This window comes from Rana temporaria, chromosome 3 (genome assembly GCF_905171775.1).
Source record: "Rana temporaria chromosome 3, aRanTem1.1, whole genome shotgun sequence".
NCBI lineage: Eukaryota > Metazoa > Chordata > Amphibia > Anura > Ranidae > Rana > Rana temporaria.
This window is the reverse complement of record NC_053491.1, coordinates 68,423,789-68,437,354: the sequence shown is the minus strand read 5'-3', so window position 1 is coordinate 68,437,354 and position 13,566 is coordinate 68,423,789. Positions and strand designations below refer to the sequence as shown.

At 43.6% G+C, this 13,566-nt stretch overlaps 1 protein-coding gene across 1 annotated transcript in view; it reads right to left on the bottom strand.

Moving 5' to 3' along the window:
- The window catches only part of LOC120931361 (protein unc-13 homolog B-like), a 292,922-nt gene that overhangs the window by 261,497 nt on the left and 17,859 nt on the right, over window positions 1-13,566 (bottom strand). The window contains exon 5 of the mRNA XM_040342718.1: window positions 5,460-5,583. Within this exon, the coding sequence (XP_040198652.1) occupies window positions 5,460-5,583 (124 nt within the window). The remainder of the gene's footprint in view (window positions 1-5,459; window positions 5,584-13,566) is intronic.

Sequence of the window (13,566 nt, the reverse complement as noted above, 5' to 3'; positions counted from 1 at the left end):
AGCAAGACAGGCACACAGACAAAGACGCAGACAAAGACGTAGACAGCTACTAAACTTTTTTTTTTTTTTTTTTACACGGACAAAGACGTAGACTACGACACGGACAGCTACTAAACAGGAACTAAAATACTACACCTAAAACTTTTTTTTTTTTAGACTGAAGGACGCAGACAAGGACGAGGACTACAAATACTAAACTAATATGCACTAAACACTAACTCTACTTACACAAACGTATATGACTAAACTAAAGCTATTTTTTTTTCTTTTTATACACAAAACACAGAGACTAAACACCCACAAGCTACCTTAAAGCGGTGGTTCCCCCTAAAACAAATTTCTAACAATACATTCGTAAGACCCGTTACACTGCGGGTAGGCTGGCTTTTGTTTTGTTAGTACATACCTCGATCTCGGCGTTTCGTCCCTTGGCGGTGGGCGTTCCTAGTTGATTGACGTTCCTCCGACGGGCGCATACTGCGCATCACGACTTTCCGACAGAAGTCGAACGTCATTGCGCAGGCGCCGTATAGAGTCGGCTCTATACGGCGACTGCGCAGCGACGTTCGGCTTCTTTCGGAAAGTCGTGACGTCACGTATGTGCCCGTCGGAGGAACGTCAATCAACTAGGAACGCCCACCGCCAAGGGACGAAACGCCGAGATCGAGGTATGTACTAAAAAAACAAAACAAAAGCCAGCCTACCCGCAGTGTAACGGGTCTTACGAATGTATTGTTAGAAATTTGTTTTAGGGGGAACCACCCCTTTAAAGAAATGTACACTTACACTAACTACACGGAAATCTATCTAACACTAAGCTACACTAACCTGGACAAAACAACACAAATCTGAGCTTTTAGAAAAGCTGTTGGGTCTTTTGCTTTGAAAAAAGTAGTTGGTTATAGAAGCAGGAAACTCAGAACTGAAAGCACTATAGGATGCACAATGCTCTAAGCTCTAAGATCGCAATACACTGGAAAAACGCACAGAAACACTCCACTCTCTCTAGCCACCTTGTGAATCTGCACTGAAATACTGCTGGGAGTGATCTTATATACTGGTCGTGCAGGCAGGTTCCTATTGGTTGCTATGGAGGTTGTTAACCTCTGACAACTGTGGTAGGAGAACTCTGATTGGCTCTGATGCAAAAGAAGGGCGGAGAAAGTATTCGCGAATATTCGTAATACGAATATTCGCGAAAGCGAATATTCGTCAACATAAAAGGATTGCCTCAGCTACTCGGCCCAGGGTCTCTAATCATACCAGCAATGCTTTTAGACGTCGATGGAGATCACTAGGATGTGATCTGTTTTAAAAATACATTTGAAAAAATACGAATATTCGTAATATCGAATTTTGACCGCGATATTCGAGTTATTCGCGAATACTCGAATATGCAATATTCGTAACGAATATTCGCAATACGAATATTCGTGAGCAACACTATTCGTCAGTACAGTTGTTATGCGAAAATATAATACAAATACATTACAACACATGTCATCACTTCCGATTTTTTATTTTTTTTGCTGTACGAGGATTTTCGTGACTTTAGTAACCTATTCAATTTCTACTTGCCACTATTAAGCGAAAAAAGTCGGACGATCTGTCTTCGATTTTCGGATTGTGTGTACGGGGCATTAGACTTTAATGATTCGGTCATAGATTTGCATTACGATAAGGACCAGTAGAATACAACCATTATGTAGCCCTGAAAAGCAGGATGCAGAGAGTGTTGGCTTTGGGGCCAGAATATTCTTTTTGTGGTGAAGCACATGAAGCATTGGCCCTTTTTAACAGTTATTGGTGTGCTACAGTTTTACTAGGAGGCACAGATCACCCTTTTAAAGGATCAGTTCACCTATGGCAATGATGGCAAACCTTGGCACCCCAGATGTTTTGGGGCTATATTTACCTTGATGCTCAACTACACCGGAGAGTGCATGAGCATCATGGGAAATGTAGTTCCAAAACATCTGGGGAGCCAAGGTTCGCCATCACTGACCTATGGGAACATGTGAAGCCCCATACACACTATTAGTTTTCCTGCAGGTTTTCTCTTCGGGTTTACCAAAACCATGTAGTGCAAGGACCTGCCTGATTGCATACAAATTGAAACTCCTGAGGTTGGACCTCATATTAGATGGTTTTGGTAAACCTGAAGAGAAAACCTGCAGGAAAACTGATAGTGTGTATGGGGCTTTAGATGTTCCCATACTGTAGGTCAGTGATGGCGAACCTTGGCTCCCCAGATGTTTTGGAACCACCCGTTTTTAGTGCCCACACAACCGCTTTATTCATTCACAAAGGCCTTTGGGAATCGATCATAGAACCACTGTCACACATTCTTGGATTTCCGGCACGTCTGCAAAACATGCACCTCCATGATGCTCTTCAGGTGGAGAAACAGAAAGAAGTCCAAGGGCGCTATATCAGAGGAGTACAGTTGATGATTGAGAACAGGTACGCCATGCTGAACCTAGAATTGGCTAGTGTTGCTCACGAATATTCGTATTGCGAATATTCGGCTCGAATATGGCATATTCGAGTATTCGCGAATATTTCGAATTTTGCGGTCAATATTCGCTATTCCGAATATTCGATTCAATTTTATTTTTAGAACAGATCACATCCTAGAGATCTCCATCGACGTCTAAAAGCATTGCTGGTATGATTAGAGAGCTTGGGCCTAGTAGCTGAAGCCATAATTTTATATTGCATAAAATTTTATATTGCATAAAATTATGCAATATAAAATTTAATTTTATATTGCATAAAATTTGCATTGCGATTATTCGGCAATAGGAATATTGCGCGATTATTTTCTCCGCCCTTCTTTTGCATCAGAGCCAGCAGTTGTCGAAATTCCGCAATCAATATCGCATTCGCATTTCGTGAAATTTCGATACAATATCACGAATATTCTGAGCCAATCAGAGTGCTCCTAGTGCTGTTGTCAAAATTCCGCCATCAATATCGCATTCGCATTTTGCGAAATTTCGATACAATATCACGAATATTCTGAGCCAATCAGAGTGCAAAATATCACGAATATTCTGAGCCAATCAGAGTGCTCCTTCCGCTGTTGTCGAAATTTCGCCATCAATATCGCATTCGCATTTTGCGAAATTTCGATACAATATCACGAATATTCTGAGCCAATCAGAGTGCAAAATATCACGAATATTCTGAGCCAATCAGAGTGCTCCTTCCGCTGTTGTCGAAATTTCGCAATTATTTTCGCATTCGCAATAGCGAAATTTCGCAAAAATTTCATTTCGATAAAATATCACGAATATTCGAATTTAGCGAATATTTCTCGAATATTCGGCTATACAGAAGGTGAATCCGATTTTGTGTCAATCTCGCTCTCTTTCTCAGCGAGATTGAGCACCTACGAGCCCCATCGCGGGAGCCAGCGCCGAGCTGGCTTGCCGCGATGGAGACAGAGCCGTCATAGAAGCGACGGGAGATCCGACTTGGATTCCCGCCAATTCTACACGTGTGCGGCGTTTGTTATGAATCCTGAAGGGGAAGTCCCCGCCGGATTTTAAATAAAAATCCGGCATGGGTCCCCCCTCAGGAGCATACCGGGCCCTTAGGTCTGTTATGGGTTGTAAGGAGAGCCCCCCTACGCCGGAAAAAACGGCGTAGGGGGTCCCCCTACAATCCATACCAGACCCGTATCCAAAGCACGCTACCCGGCCAGCCAGGAAGGGAGTGGGGACGAGCGAGCGCCCCCCCCCCCCTCCTGAGCCGTACCAGGCTGCATGCCCTCAACATGGGGGGGTTGGGTGCTCTGGGGCAGGGGGGCGCACTGCGCCCCCCCCCACCTCAGAGCACCCTGTCCCCATGTTGATGAGGACAGGGCCCCTTCCCGACAACCCTGGCCGTTGGTTGTCGGGGTATGCGGGCGGGAGGCTTATCGGAATCTGGGAGCCCCCTTTAATAAGGGGGCCCCCAGATACCGGCCCCCCACCCTAAGTGAATGAGTATGGGGTACATCGTACCCCTACCCATTCACCTGCAAGAAAAGTGGTAAAAACACAAATAAACCACACAGTGTATTAAAATATTTTATTTTTCTGCTCCGGAGGCCGCCCCCTGTCTTCTTTATTAGCTCTTTTACCAGGGGGGGCTTCTTCTTTGACGTCTTCGGGTGGGTGGGGGCCGCCGTCTGGTTCTCTTCCACCGCCGGGGGGGGGTGGCTTTTAAAAAAGCCCCCACCCCCCCGGCGGGTTTCCTCCGGCGTCTTCGGCGGGGCTCTTCTTCTTCCGCTATCCCGACGGGTCTTCTCAACTCTCCGGGGTTCTCCTTCTGTCTTCGCCGCTCTCCGTTGTTGACTCGGCGCACCCCGGTTCTTCGTCTCGCTGTCCGGTGTCTTCTTCCGTGCTGTACGTCTTCTCCTTCCGTGCTGTGATGAGTTCTTCTTCCGTGCTGTGACGTCATGTTCTTCACTTCTCTCCTTCTCCCGATGTTGACTCGCCGGTCCTCCTCGCTGAAATGACGGATGCGCGCCTTGCATCGGACCTATATAGGCCTCACAGTCCCATCATGCTCTGTACCTACCCATGTGATACCTACCAGGTAGGTAGGTATCACATGGGTAGGTACAGAGCATGATGGGCTTACGCCGGGCAATTTTAAAGAGCGCACACGCAATTTACGGAGCTACTGCTCCGTGAATCGCGGGTAGCGCAGTAAATTTGTGGGGGCGCAGGGCAAAAACGTTGCCCTGCGCCTCCGCAAAAAAAGCGCAAAGGTACCTGAATCCAGCCCATTGTTGTCGGAAAATTTAAAAAGCATGCTATCCAACATTTGTTGTTGGAAAATCTGACAATAATTGTCCGATGGAGCATACAAATGGTTGGATTTTCCGACAAAACCCTGCTATAACACATTTGTTGTCGGAAAATACGATTGTGTGTACGACACTTTAGACACACCCCGTATATTCTTATTAGCCAGTGAGAAAGTCAATACATCTTCCATGATCTGCCATTTGTTCCTATGAAAATTCCCCTTTACAGTAAAGTACAGGTAACTTGCAGGAAGCAGATAAAGGAATACAACATACACAAAAGCATTAGTTATATCTTTATCATAGAACAAAATGGTACACCACACTTCCTTAAGATCAAGTGTCACATCTCTAAAACAATCTGGGCCCTTCTTGTGTGTAGAAAATAACTGGAGGCAACATTTCGCAGCTTTCAGTCTTTGCAATGTAAGTCCTATTAGCCCTGTACAAAGATGTGAAAGGGATAGTCTACTCATTATGAGTGTAATGTAAGCAAAGAACAGGAAATATCTTTCTGTAGAAATAGACTGTTGGAGTATCGCCAGCATTATTCTCTTATTGTCTACGGGGAAACGTAATGGGAATGGTATAGCAAGAGATAATATCGCTCTACAAGGAAATTCATGACATTCTTATGTGCAAATGTATTATCACCTACCATATGACTCTGCAAAGAATAGATCCAATAATATTTCATGGGAGGTCGGGGATCTGATTCCACACACTTCACTTCCATTGGTTTCAACTTCAGAATGTAAAGTCCACCATTCACCAGATCCTTCCTGAGAAAAAATAATGAACGACAGTTATCACACAACCTACTGTATGCATTGCTATGGACGCCATGCACAAAAAAAAAGTATTTTAATTTTTTGCTTTTTATTTCCCATATTGCATAATAAAGGAGGAAAGAAAATGTTCTATTTTTCAATATAGGCAACAAGAAATAACATCCTTACATGTGTGTATGAGTGAGGGCACATGAGCTATTTAAAGTAGATGCAAACCCTAACTGGATAGCATGTTGGGCTAGTTTTCACTAGTATATTGGGCGCCATATTGTAGCCCTTTTTCCTGTCATGTGTGCAAGTTGGGGAGGTGGCCATAGACCAGAGCGAGGCTTAGTTTTATTTGTGTTCTTATATATAGAGGTGACGCAGCGCGCTGCTCGTGCCCCTGGAAGAAGTACGTTTTTTACGAAACGGACGTAGGGCGAGTGGCGCGCTGTCGTCACTCAAGAAGCTCCTAACGTTCCCCCAGTGGACGGGTGCCTGAGAGTTTTGTGTACCGGCCGGCACATTATATTCAAGGCGATTTTTTAACTGCATAACTAAGTGCAATTTTTTCTTTAAATACATTTCTACACATTTAATGCACTATGTGGAGCTGTCACTGTTTCTTACATGGTGGGCATTAATACTGCTGAAATTTCTTGGGAAACGAGATCCATTAGGACTGCATATCTGAAACTGCGAGATTGGAACCTATTATATGCTGGTTTTTATCCCCTGTCATAAGGGATCGTGGAAATTCGGTAAGAAGCCAATCTATACGTCTGGTGGAGGACATGTCACTTTTTTCTTTTGGACACGTTTACAACTAATCTGTAATGTGGCACAGATGCACGGGTGTCTGACATCTTACCTGCTATTTATGGACTTTCTACTGTCAATATTTTGGACTGTTTATTAACCCATTCAGACCCAAATTCATATTCAGTTGATGGTTTCTGATTCAAATGTTATTTGTTTTTCAGTTTTTTTCTTTTTTTTACCATCACCATGACCGTTGAGGGGTGTTGAGGTGGCTGTATGTTGCACCCTAGCGGCCATCATAGGTCACAGTTTTGATTTAGCAGTTAGCCTTTCACATATATCACTAGAGATTACCCACTTGCATATGTTTGTGTTTGCCAAGAAGGGTGGTTGAGGTAGCGCGATTTATATTTTTCTTTTAGTTTTCACTAGTGTTGTTCTCTGAAGAGTGTCTCACATTTGGATAGCTCTTCAGAAGGCATTTGACAGTCGGTGAGGAGCGGTTTTATCTTAGTGTTGTTGATCTCCTGCAGCCCCTTTGCACACTTCATACATTCACTCCCACAATTGTTGCATGTCATTTCTGTGTAGTGGGTGTTGAAGTGAGAAGTCTCCATAGGTAGCTCATATGATAAAGTGGCAACACAGGAGCCAAACTATGGGATGGGGCAGAGCGTTGTCAGCCTATAACAAGTATTGTCTGAACAAGGAATTTCATAGAAGAATCATCAGGTATTATTTTCATGAAAGCTGCAGTAAATATGGAAAATTACTTAAAGTGGAGGTATGGCCATAATTTTACACATGAATATAGCATATAAACAATTAAATCTATAAGCCGCTCCCGATCTATTTAGTAATGAAATAAAAAACGTACTTAATATCTTCTTCCATGATCTTGTGGCCTTTTTCATTTTAATTAAGGGCATGTGAAGCTCAGTCTCTGTTGTTTCCTGTTTTTCCTAAGAGAGGTGCATGCTGGGTAACTTAGATTGCAATATTTTGGATGGCCGCTAGGTGGCGCTTCCATTGCGGTCGGCGTAGAATATGTAAATGAGTTGATACGCCGATTCACGAACGTACGCCCGGCCGCCGCAGTCGATTTACGCCGTTTCCGTAAGGCCTTAGTAGGCCTAAAGTTATTTCATCTATTAGGTGGAATAACAATGTTAAAGTATGGCCGCCATTCCCGCTGCGAGATTCGAATTTTTTACGCCGTTTGCGTAAGTCGTCGGCGAATCGGAATTTACGTCCACGTCGAAATCAATAGGCCCGTGCTGCGTACGTAACCGCAATGCACACTGGGAAATGTAGTCGCCCGGCGCATGCGCAGTGCAAAAAAAACGTCAAAAACGTGAGGTCAAGCTTTATTACCATCAAACACGGCCCCCTCCAAGTCATTTGAATTCGGCGCTCCTTACACCCGCCCGCTATAGGCTACGCCGCCGTATATTAGCAGGCAAGTACATTGAGAATCATGTACTTGCCTAGCTAACTTAGCTAGCCTAAACAGGCTAAGCTATGCCGCCGTAACTTTGCACTATTCTACCTGAATCTACCTAATAGTGTGCCATCATTTTTTTACAAAGGAGCAGATTTCCTGGAATTTAGCTTTAAGAATATTGTTGCAATTGGTGAAGGACGGGTGAATGCTTGTCACAGTCATCCAAATATTTTTTTTTATAAATAGACCCCTAATTTTCATCATTTAAAGTAGTAAACATGATTACTAAAATCTCATATAAACTTTAACATGTTAAAGCAGAGGTCCACCATAAAAAAAAAATCAAAAAAAAAATCAAAGCAAGCCGTCCTATCTTAGATATGTTTAAGCGTATCTCTGTTTGAGCATACGCTTAAACATAAGTCGGCGTAGATTCTGAGTTAGGTCGACTTATCTACTGATAAGTCGGCCTAACTCTACCTGAATCTACCTATATGAGTTTAGTCCAACAAGGTCCTTGATACCTCCTAGGTTTAGCTCTATTACTCATGTCTGACAGCTTTATAGTATTCCCAGAAGACAGCTATTGGATTCTCCTGAGCTCTGCATCTTGAAAAGGAGAGTTGTTGCACGTGCTATACCCGCCCCCCTCCTGTGACAGACCCAATCAGGACAGGGGCTTTTGGAGGGGAATGCAGGGTAGCCTCTTACCACTGATTATAGCCCATGGAGGAGACCAGGGATTTTGTCTGCTTCTTCCAGTCAGATCATGGTGAGGAGCTCAGTTCAGTTGGAGAGAACAGATCATTCTCTAATGATGGACAACAATGTGATAAACGCTGAGAGCGAGGCTTGGATTAATTCTCCGAATAAGATACAAAGAGGAAAGGGCGGTAAGGTTGACCAATGGACTGGGCCTACATCCCAACAAGTCTAGAAAGTGGAGAAGGAATTCCTCTTTATCTGAATAAAGAGCATAAAGCTTCTCTTTTGAAGTGGATAGAAAAGTGTAATATTAATTTTAGGGTTATAAACTCCAGTTTTGCGGCACTTTCAAAGAGCAAGTTATGTAAAGGAATCTTCAATAGCAGCTAAAACATATTTACTTACACATGCACCATTATATTACATAATATAACCAGCCAGGTGCTTCTGAAAACAGAATTTTTTTAATCTCATACTTTTTTACAAGCAACATTGTTTACTATACTATAGTATGCTGCAATAAAAAGCTAATAGCCTAGAATTCTACCCTTATAAAAGTGTCACATTTCACCTTAACCCTATGTTCACATTGGAGCGATTTGTAATGCGATTTGAGAGATTAAATCCCATGACAAGTCACAGCCTATTGGAGGCAATGGCACTGTTCCAATCGGCGCGACAACGATTTTGCAGCGCCGCACCGATTTCAATAGACATCTGTGCATGAAGCCACACAGATGTCTATCAAGTAGCAGCTGAAATCGCGCTGATCTTGCTACTTTGAAATAGCGCTACTTCAAGTGAAGTAGCACGATTTCAAAGTAGCATCAATGTGAACCAGGGCTGAGCCCAGTTTCACACTGGGTACGATTTGAGATGCGATTTGACATGTCAAATGGGCGGCATTTGCCGGCAATTGTCAGCAATGGCACCGTCCTAATCGGTGCAACACCGCATCTGCAGCGCTGCACCGATTTCAAAAAGTAGTTCCTGTACTACTTTTTGCGATTTCGGGCCGCGATTTACATTGACATCTGTGCAGAAACCTGCACAGATGTCTCTTAAATCGCGGCCGAAATCAGGCCTGCCAGCGGGAGTGAAATCGTGCGAGTTCAGTGTGAAACTGGGCTTAAGGAAGGAAGACCTTATTTTTATTTATTTTTCCTTCAAGGCCAGTTCTATTTATGCTATACTGTCACCATTGAATATAATGCAAATGATTGGAGCATAAATGATCTGTTTGATCTGAAATACTGTTTAGCAAAGTTCAAGAAATGTCAGAAATCACTAGTCAGAGGATACCATTGGACTATCTTTATTACAGGAGTTACATTTTTGTAGTTTTGAGTGTTTGTGGTGTTGCGATGCTCTGCAGGAGATAACTTTCAACTTGCGATTACCAAAATACTAGCACAGCACTGACAAATTCCACAAAGCTACAGCATGCTTGTGGATCTCTCCCCACCAGTCCCCTTTTCCAAAGGTCTTGTGTCTTCAAACACAAACATGCTCTTTAAAGCAAATATTATTTGAGCTACACATAGAATGAATGGATTGTGGAAAAAAATCAGAGGAACCATTACAGATACATATAACATATACAATCCAATCAGATGGTGGTCCTGGTAAAAACTGAACCAAGGATCAAAGTTCTGAAAAAGCAAACTTGCTATCAACTGACCCATTATGGCCCCAGGGGTATCGATCACATCTAAATGTAGCACCCTCCTAGTTTGGTTGCTAGGACATAGGCAAATTTAGTTCTTTTTGGCTCCTCTATAATAAATGGAGCAGCGGTTGATTGCTTCTGGCTGCTCTAGAACTCAGGTTTGATTGCTCCCCCCTGTCTTTCAGAGGTTTCTCTTAAACCTTAAGACATTTACATAATGTGTAAACATGTAGGTGCATGCAGCACCTGTCCTTGCAGACAAACTGAAGCTACACTGACTCCATTAGTAAAAAACTCCCAGGGCCCAGTTCAGACTGAACAGAAAAAAAAAACGCCACTCCTGCTGCGCATCCAGCCTGTCTCTAAGCCGACAGTTGATAGTAGTCAAAAAGACAAAATAAAAATAAAATAAAATAAAATCTTTTCCCCAGGGCGCTGGGCCCAAAGGGAGCCATACGTCCTTCTCCTTTGCTAGGCAGAACGAAACTGAGGCTGCATGCTGCAGTGAGGAGGGTTATGTCTGGAGGGACCGCCCCCTTGGGCGGGGCTGTTCAAATCTGTTAATATAACATGTATTTAACATGTTTCTGCCTAGTCCTCTCCTGTAAACAGGGAACATAACCCACTTGTCAAGATTTAAGGAGCTGTGTCCGTCCATGGACGATAAGAGAAATGCATATTTCTAGCAATGCAATTCACTGCTTTAAGCAAACACGTGTTAAAAAAAAAACTGAACACTTCCCCAGAGTAATACAATGTTACAATGGTAACATCATATTGCTCTGGTCACAGTGTGTTAAAAAAAATTGTAACAAAAAAAATATTTAAGGACCGCCTAACGCCGATATACATCGGCAGAATGGGACGGCTGAGCACAAGCACGTACCTGTACGTCCTCTTTAAGTGCCCAACCGTGGGTCGCGCGCTCTCGCGACCCGGTCCAAAACTCTGTGACCACGGCCGCGGGACCCGCAGACCCAATCGCCGCCGGAGTCCCGTGATCGGTCACAGGAGCTGAAGAACGGGTAGGGGTAAACACACCTTCCCCGTTCTTTACAGTGGCAGTGTCACTGATCGTCTGTTCCCTGATATAGGGAAAGATGATCAGTGACATCACAAGTCCATCCCCGCCCCCCCTACAGTTAGAAACACACATGAGGTCACACTTAACCCCTACAGCACCCCCTAGTGGTTAACTCCTAAACTGCAATTGTCATTTTCACAATAATCAATGCATTTTTATAGCACTTTTTGCTGTGAAAATGACAATGGTCCCAAAAATGTGTCAAAATTGTCCGATGTGTCCGCCCTAATGTCGTAGGGCGGACAAAATCGCTGATCGCCGCCATTAGTAGTAAAAAAAAAAAATATTAATAAAAATGCCATAAAACTATCCCCTATTTTGTAAACGCTATACATTTTGCGCAAACCAATCGTTAAGCGCTTATTGCGATTTTTTTTATTTATTTATTTGCAAAAATAGGTAGTAGAATACGTATCGGCCTAAACTGAGGAAAAAAAATATTTTTTTATATCTTTTTTGGGGATATTTATTATGGCAAAAAGTAAAAAATATTGTTTTTTTTTCCGAAAATGTCACTCTATTTTTGTTTATAGCGCAAAAAATAAAAACCGCAGAGGTGATCAAATACCACCAAAAGAAAGCTCTATTTGTGGCAAAAGGGGCGCCAATTTTATTTGGGAGCCACGGCACACGAGCGCGCAATTGTCAGTTAGGCCCCTTTCACACTGGGGCTGGAGCCGCGGTGGCGGTATAGCGGCGCTATACCGTCGGATTTGTCGCGGGATTCGGCCGCTAGCGGTGCGGTATTAAAGGGGTTATACCGCCCGAAATGCGCCTCTGCAGGCGCATTGCGGGCGGTATTGCCACGATTTCCCATTGTTTTAAATGGGAAGGAGCTCCAAAGATGCTGCTGGCAGGAGATTTTTTTCTCTCCCGCCAGTGATCGCCTCAGTGTGGAAGCCCTCGGGCCTTTAACATTGAGTATGCAGTGCAGGAGTTTTTCAGGCGGTATAGCAGCGCTATTTTTAGCGCTGTACCCCCTGAAAAACTCCTCAGTGTGAAAGGGGTCTTAAAGCGACGCAATGCCGAATCGCAAAAATGGGCCTGGTCCTTTACCTGCATATTGGTCTGGGTCTTAAGTGGTTAACAAAATGATAATTGTGACAAAAAACTGCAACTTTAAAAAACCTGACATGCCTCTTACTAAATACCTTGGACTGTCTACTTTCCAATAAGGGGTCATTAGGGGGGTATTTCTACTGTGCTGGCATTTTAGGGCCATTAGTATATTAGGAGTGATACATTTTCAGATATATACCATAGTTTGTGGACTCTATAACTTTCCTACAGACTAAATTATATACACTGATTTGGGTTATTTTCACCAAAGAAATGTATCAGAATATGTTTTGGCTGAAATTTATGAAGAACAATTATTTATTTTCAACATTTTAAAACAGAAACAAAGAAAAACAAGTTTTTCTTTCAAAATGATTGGTCTTTTTTCATTTATTTAGCAAAAAATAAAAAACCTAGTAGATTAAATACCACCAAAACATAGCTCTAGTTGTGTGAACAAAATTATAAAGATGTAGTTTGAGTACAGTGTAGCATGACCGCACAAATGTTAGGCCCCTTTCAGACTGAGGCAGGAGCTGCGGTTGCGGTATAACGCCGCTAAATATAGCGGCGCTATACCGCCGGGATTACCACGGGATTCGGCCGCTAGCGGTGCGGTATTAACCCCCGCTAGCGGCCGATAAAGAGTTAATATCGCCCGCAATGCGCCTCTATAGAGGCGCATTGCGGGCGGTATTGCCGCGGTTCCCATTGTTTTCAATGGGAAGGAGCGGTGAAGGAGCGGTATACATGCCGCTCCTCTCACCGCTCCAAAGATGCTGCTGACAGGAGATTTTTTTGTCTCCCGCCAGCGCATCGCCTCAGTGTGAAAGCCCTCGGGCTTTCACATTGAGTCTGCAGTGCAGGAGTTTTTCAGGCGGGATAGCAGCGCTATTTTTAGCGCTTTACCGCCTGAAAAACTCCTCAATGTGAAAGGGGCCTTATTTAAAATGCGACAGCACCGAAAGCTGAAAATTGGTCTGGGCAGGAAGGGGGTACAAGTGCCCTGTATTGAAGTGCTTAAAGTGGTTGTAAACTCTTACAGACCACTTTAACCTACAGGTAAGCCTAGATTAAGACTTACCTGTAGGTGCAACAAATATCTTCTAAGCCTACACGGTTTAGGAGATATTTGCAAAAGAAAAATCACCAATGTCAACGACGCGCAGGCGCACTGAGCGTTCCGTTGCTAGCAGCGATCATGCCGTTAGTAGCGGCACCTGCGAGCATGCGTGGCAGTGACGTGATCGCGGCTCCAGCCAGTCACAG